Raw genomic sequence first — 7,367 nt, 5'->3', positions numbered from 1 at the left:
ATTCGAAAGATTATTATTTATTTTTTTTTTAATTAATTTTAATTTTTTTATAACAACTACATTAATCAAAAGAACTTGTCTATTTTAAATATTAATAAGAGTCATTTTCTATTATATTATTGGAAAGTGAATTTCTAAATAATTGTATAGTGATATATATAGAAAGAGAAAATTTTCGATTGTGCTATCAAGAAAAAGATTGCTTAATCTTTTTAAAATGTAAAATTTAAAGAAATAAAATTTTTAATTATAATTATTATTTAAATTAGTACTTTAGTATTTTAATATATAACTTAGATATTTTGAATACTAATCATATTTTAAAATAACAAAATATAATCATAACAACAATCATACTAAATGTACATAAAAAATGACAATCCATATAAAATATATATTAATATATAAAATATACATTGAAAATGAGTTAAATAATACATATATTTATCATGTTATATAAACTTTTTCCTCACAGTTAAAATTTTCTGGATCTGTCACTGTTTATATTACTTTTAATTTTATACTTAGATTCTTCTTAGTGTAAAAAAAAATTAGAGTTAACTGAATATTTATTCGCAAATTGAAAGTATTCATAATTAAAAATCTAATTACATCTTATAAGGTATCAGTAGCTGGCAATAGAGTAAGAATCACAGAGTAAAGGAGCCAATTAAACAAGAAGAACAGAGAGCAAGAGAGAGAAAAAGAGCACTGCATTGTGATTGCAAAACGTAATTGATATAGAGTTAGTGAGGTAATTCTTATATTAGTTGGGTGAAGTGCAAAGTGTGTGTAGGTGTGAAGCTGCAAGTTAGTTGAGAAACTAACAGCTGTAACTAACTCCAGCTGAGCTAGCACATGCAGCTTCTAGAGAGTGAATAGAGAGAACTTCTAGAGAGTGACTACACTAACATGCCCCCTCAAAACAAGGGCCTATGATGATGCTGCATCGAAGACTCTGAGCATGTTTCTAAATTTGACAAAGGTTGTAGCTGAGAGGGGTTTAGTTAGGGTATCAGCCAGTTGGTCTTTAGCTGGGATATGTTGAACAAATATTTTTTTCTGGTTACATAGCCTCGAACAACAGACTGGTTGAGGGCAAAATGCCTAGACTTGTTGTGCAGAATTGGGTTGGCAGAGAGTAGGATTGCACTTTGATTGTCATAGTATACCACAGGTTTTCTTGAGCACGAAATTCTGATTTCACTGAGAAAGTTTTGAAGCCCGATAATTTCCGTCACTGTATCTGCAATCCCCGAAATTCAACTTCAATGCTGCTTTTCGACACTGTTGTTTGCTTTCTGTTGGCCCATGAGACCAAATTTGAGCCGAGGTAAATGCCATACCCATTGGTTGACTTACGATCATCAATATCACTGGCCCAATCAGAATCACAAAAGCCATAGATCCTGAAGTTTATGAATTTGCTGAACCTGAGACCATACTTTATGGTGCCTGCTAAGTACTTGAGAATTCTTTTTACTGCTTTCCAATGGGACTCAAGAGGATTGTAAAGAAATTGAGATACTTTATTCATTGAAAAGAAGATTTCAAGCCTTGTGATTGTGGCATATTGCAGACCACCCACTATGGACCTGAACAGCGTGGGATTGCTAAAAGAGCCATCTCCAAAGGAAGACAGCTTTAGGGAGGAGGTCATGGGGGTAGGAACAGGTTTTGTATGAGTCATTTCTGTCGTTTTCAAGATGTCCTTAATGTACTTTGTTTGTTTGAGAGTCACTGTGTTGTCAGGGGTTTTTACAACCTCAATGCCAAAGAAGTAGTTCATTTTACCCGTTCTTTTAAGGCAAAGGTACTATGAAGTTCAGTCATGAGTGTCTCAATTTTAGATTCAAAGTCACCAGTTACAAGGATGTCATCTACATACACCAGGATGTATATGGCTGAAGATGACGTGAACTTTGTGAATAGGGAGACATTTGATTTGGTGCTTGTGAAGCCAAATTATTGAAGTCTAGAGATGAGCTTTGTGAACCAGGCTTTAGGCGCTTGTTTGAGTCCATAGAGAGACCTTTGGAGCTTACAGACTTGGAGGGAGTTTAGGGCCTTGAACCCTTGTGGTTGCTGCATGTAAACAGTCTCGTGAACATCCTAATTGAGAAATGCATTGTTGAAGTTGAATTGATGAATCTTCTACCCTTTTGCGAGAGCTACATTAAGCATGACTCAAACTGTAGCAGACCGCACTACAATACTGAAGATTTGGTCATAGTAATCCCCTTTGCGTTGGTGGAAGCCTTTGGCTACAAGCTTTGCCTTATATTTTTGGATTGTGCCATCAGGGTTTTTCTTTATCCTGATAACCCATCTGCATCCTATAGGTTTAGAGTGCAGAGGTAGGACAACCAGTTGCTAAGTGCAATTCTTTATCAGTGCTGAGTATTTCTCCCCCATGACCTTTCTCCACTGTAGAGTTGCAAGTGCCTTAGTGATTGACTTTGGTAGGGTACTGACTAAGATTAATGCTGGATACACTACTGCAGTGAGAGCTTTGGGTTTAAAAATTATACTTTTGCTCCTGGTTTGCATGTGGTGTCTGTTCTGAGCGGCTGTTTCAACAAGAGCAGGATTGTGAGGCTGAGAAGATATGGGTTCATGTGCAGCATTGAAAGGCTGCAAATTTGGCCCGATCACCACCTGTAATAGACTAGTTTTAAGGGAATCTGAATTTTCAACAGTATCAGCATTTGCTTTAGCAATATTAGTGACTTCAACAGGTATAGAAGGTAAAGATAAAGACATAGTATTGATGTTTGTGGGAGGCATATTATGCATGTTTGGGTAAGGATGATGAAAGGTGAATGTAACTGGAGGGACAATGTTTGAGTGGTTGAGAAAGAGGGTTGGATAGGGATACTCTTGCTCACAAAAATGACATTTCTGGATGTATAGAATTTACCTGAAGGAGATAGACAGGTATAGCCTTTATGGTTAGGAGCGTAGCCTAGGAATATACATCTTGTTGATCTATGATCAAATTTGTGTTTGTTGTAGGGACTGGGCAAGGGATAGCACAAGCAGCCAAAGGATTTTAACAGGGCATAGTATGGTGTGGTGTTGAAGAGTACTTCTAATGGGGATTTAAAATTTAGTACTGGTGTGGGAAGTCTATTTATTAGGTAGGTAGAGGTTAGAATTGCTTCATCCTAGAAAGAGAGAGGCAGAGAGACTTGGGAAAGAAGAGTGAGAGCTGTTTCAGTTAGGTGGCGGTGCTTGCGCTCAACACCCATTTGGTTGGTGTGTATGTGAGCATATGAGTCTGTGATGAATTCCTTAGTTCCTAAGGTACTGTTGGAAGGTGTTGGAGAGGTATTCTTCACCATGGTCAGTTTGTAGGGCTTTGATGGTGTTTTCTGTTTGTTTTTCCATCAAGGTTTTGTATTAGAGAAAGGTTGTGAAGGTTTGATTTTTGGTGTTTAGTAGATAGGTGCAGTTGTATCGGCTATAGACATCAATGAAGGACACATAATATCTGAAGCCTGACCTGCTGGGTTGCGGTGAAGGGGCCCAGAGGTAAGAGAATACTGGTTCTAAGGACTATGTGTACTGAGTTTGAAAGGGAGACAAGTGAAGTTGGTGAATTTTGTTGATGATGCAAGAATTGCAAAAGAAAGTGATTTTGGTGGTACAAAAAGGGAGTTGTTGACTGTTGAGGATGGCTCAAGTGATATTGTTAGAGGGGTGACCAAGTCTTTTATGCTAGAGGTCAAATGTGGTTGAGGCTGATGGTGAAGAGTTGTTGGTCTGGCTGGATCTTTTGGGTGAATGGTTTCTTGTTTGCTTGGCATTTGTGAGTGAGTTTCTACTGTTATGGTTGCTAGTTTGGCTGAAGTTTGGGAGTGAAATGTTGTGGGATGAGAGATTGATGGGATAGATGAGAGTGGATTGGGTGGAGTGAGAGGTGAGTTGAGAGAATCATGGGAAGTGATGGGTGATGGGATGGATGAATGTGGATGAAAAAGAGAGTAAGGAGGAGGGAGAATGGATAAGTTTGAATGGTTAAAAGTAGGTGCAGGTTGGGGTTTAACCATTGGCCAAAACTCTTCTCGAAATTCAAAACTGCCCTGCTGGGCGCTAAATGCCGGTTCTGGCGTGTAACGCCAGCAAGGGATCAATCTCCTCTTTTTGATTTTTGAGACGAGCACCCTTGGTGCTAAATGCCGAAGGGGGTGCTAGAAATGTGTGAAACACCCAATTTGGGTGTTAAATGCCCATGCTTGTTGCTCCTCTCCTGGCGCTAAATGTCCTCCCTGGCATTTAGCGCCCCCAGCATGTCTTCTCCAAGGTGTTCTATTTTTCTGTCTAAGTCTTCCTGTCCCTGTTCTAAGTGCTGTACATGATCACAAACATTAGAAAATTTAGGAAAACTATGAAAATAAAATGATATGAAATCAAACTAAAATAAAACTGAAATGAAACTGAAATAAACTAAAGGATACTTATGGTTGGGTTGCCTCCCAAAAAGTGCTTCTTTACCATCACTAGTTTAACGAGCAGTTCCTCTAAGGAGAATGATCATAGGGGTCAGATCTTCATCCCTTATTGTGAACTTCTTTCCTATACTCTCATAAATAAACTCAGCATGCTCTAGAGATGATGCGTGAGCATCGTATCTATCTTTTCCTTGTGAATTTGCACTTGAATTGTTAAGTTTAATCAAGAATTAATACATTTTAGCCACTATGGATGCTACTTTGAGCTGTGTACGATTCTGTTTATTTTAGGTAGTATTTTGGACGGATTTCGCAGAGTTTAAGCCAAGGCCAGAGAACAGAAAAAACGAAGAATTGTTGCTGACCACTCCACGCTGAACTTGGAAATTTCCAAGTTCAACGTGGAACTAATCCTCCATTCAAGCAATTCGGCCTTGTCCACGCTGAACTTGGGGTTTTCCAAGTTCAGCGTGGATTCAAAGGAAAAGCGTGGAATTGTCACTGCCTCCTCCACGCTGAACTTGGAAATTTCCAAGTTCAGCGTGGACCCCATGGAACGCAATAAGGATGCCTCTACTTATCTCACGCTGAACTTGAGGCTAGGCATTCAAGAAAAGGTGCGAATGAAGCCAGATTTATCTTGATTGAATTTTGTATTTTATTTTAAAATAGGAAAAGATATTGGTTTAATTTTAGAAAAGATATTTTACATTAATTAGGATTAGATATAAAAGGGAAAAGAATCTTCTCTTCTCTTGTACCTCATTCCGCATTTTACAGTTTTTTAGAATCCTTATTTTCTCTCTCCACCATGAGCAACTAAACCTCCATTGTTAAGGTTAGGAGCTTTGTCTATTGTATGGATTGATACTATTATTTTTCTATTTTAATTCATGTATTGATTTATATAATTCAAGAATTGTTTTCGTTCTTTATTTTATGAATTTGGGTGGAACGAAAGTATGACCCTCTTTCTAATTGAGTTCTTGTATAACTTGGAAAAGCTCTTTACTTGAACAACAGCTTGAAAACATATTCTCCAAAATTTTTAATTATCTGAACTTAACAGGATACATGACATATAATCCTCTTATATTTGGGTAAGATTTATGTGGCATATAACTAGGATTGAACTTCACCCTCTAATTGGAATTAATTGACCAAGGAATTGGTGGTTGATGAGAGTTAGAGGAGACTAAAAAGGTCTAAGGAATTAGGGTTTAGTCACATATAGTTTTCCATGAATTCAATCTTGCATGATTAAAATAGTTAGTTAGAAAAGTCAATCAGGAAAATAGATAACTCTGAAGCCTTAACTGTTTCTCCATATATTATTCCCAACATGTTTACTGCTTGCTTTCTAATATTCTGAATTTACTGTTAATGCTTTTGAACCTTCAAAATCATTTTCTATGAGTCTAATTAAGTAAATCACTTGACCATTATTGCTGAGTCCATCAATCCTCGTGGGATCGACCTTCACTCACCTGAGGTATTACTTGGTATGACCCGGTGCACTTGCCGGTTAGTTTGTGGTTGTAAATTCCACACCAAAAGACAGGATTCTGTTCATAGTATGTGGTATGATTGGGCTTCTAGTGAACACCACCTTCATGCCAGGTGAGAAGTACTCAGTAGAAATCATCTTGTTCTTCCAGTCCTTAGGTACTTTCTTCTTGGGGCCTCTTCCATCTTTGGTAGGTGGTGAATGCCCAACACCAAACTTAGGTTTGATGTCAGAGGGTACTCTATAGCTTTCCACCAAGTGGGAGGGCTTAAGCTTTGAGCTCTGTATACAGGTACCTCCTTTATCAAAAATTGGTGGAGGTTTAAAGACTTTAAAAACCATGTAATCCTTATGTAACCTCAACACCAATTCGCCTCTTTCAACATCAATGAGGGCTCTTCCAGTGGCTAGGAATGGCCTTTCTAGGATGATGGCGTCATTTGTTTCTTCTCCCATGTCAAGTATTACAAAATCAGCAGGGAGAAAGAGCTATCCAACCTTGACCAGTACGTTCTCCACTAGCCTATATGCTTGCTTCCTAGACTTGTTATACATCTCCAATGCTATCCTTGTAGGCTGCGCCTCTTGGATTTCCAGCTTCTTCATCATGGATAGCGGTATCAGATTTATGCTTGAACCAAGATCACACAGTGCATTCTCAAATGTAATAGTCCTAATGGTACAGGGGATCAGGAAGCTTTTGGGGTCTGGCATCTTTTTGGGTAGCTTCCTTTGAATCAGAACGCTGCACTCCTTGGTCAAGACCACAGTTTTATCTCCCCTCAAGGCCTTCTTCTCAGAGAGTATGCTTTTCATGAAGGCTATATAGGGAGGTATCTTCTCTAACACCTCAGCAAAATAAATATAGATTTGCAACTTTTTAAAGATTTTCAAGAATTGGGTGAATTGCTCATCCTTAATCTCCTCTTAAAGTTTCTGAGGGTGTTGTACTTCAGGCTCTTGTGCCACCAACGGGGCATGCAACAGTGCTTTTCCATCTTCTTATTGAGCTTTTTCTTCCTTCAAATTCTTAGCAGCATACACCTCCTTAGGCTCGGCCTCTTTTGCCATAATGAGATCCTTACACTCTTCTCTTGGATTTATCTCTGTGTTACTAGGAAGAATGTTGGGGGGCCGCTCAGGTATCCTCTTACTCAACTGACCCACTTGTACTTCCAATTTCCGAATTGAAGCTTTTGTCTCTTGCATAAAGTTGTGAATGATTTTGGAAAATTCAGAGACTATTGTGGCTAAGTCAGGAGTGTCTTGGCTCTAAGAGTGTCCTTGTTGTTGCTGAAAAGGCTAGAACTGTCAGGTGTTGAACCTATTCTGATTGGATCTATCCTGCTTGTTGTTGAAGCTAAGTTGAGGCTTCTGTGACTGCTCTCTCCGCCCAAAGTTAGAGT

General features: G+C 38.4%; 1 protein-coding gene across 1 annotated transcript; it reads right to left on the bottom strand.

The window, feature by feature from the left end:
- Positions 1 to 6,450: 6,450 nt before the first annotated feature.
- Positions 6,451 to 6,777, bottom strand: LOC127742842 (uncharacterized). Its single transcript, XM_052255571.1, has one exon. It carries the CDS (start codon positions 6,775 to 6,777, stop codon positions 6,451 to 6,453), a length of 327 nt encoding a protein of 108 aa, XP_052111531.1.
- Positions 6,778 to 7,367: the final 590 nt, after the last annotated feature.

This window comes from Arachis duranensis, chromosome 10, assembly GCF_000817695.3.
Source record: "Arachis duranensis cultivar V14167 chromosome 10, aradu.V14167.gnm2.J7QH, whole genome shotgun sequence".
NCBI classification, from domain to species: domain Eukaryota; kingdom Viridiplantae; phylum Streptophyta; class Magnoliopsida; order Fabales; family Fabaceae; genus Arachis; species Arachis duranensis.
Note: the sequence above shows the minus strand (reverse complement) of the source record. Positions and strands in the feature narration are given on the sequence as shown.

What these genes read in the sequence shown, in the direction of transcription:
- LOC127742842 (XM_052255571.1), bottom strand. Translation starts at nt 6,777, where the DNA reads ATGAAAAGCATACTCTCTGAGAAGAAGGCCTTGAGGGGAGATAAAACT.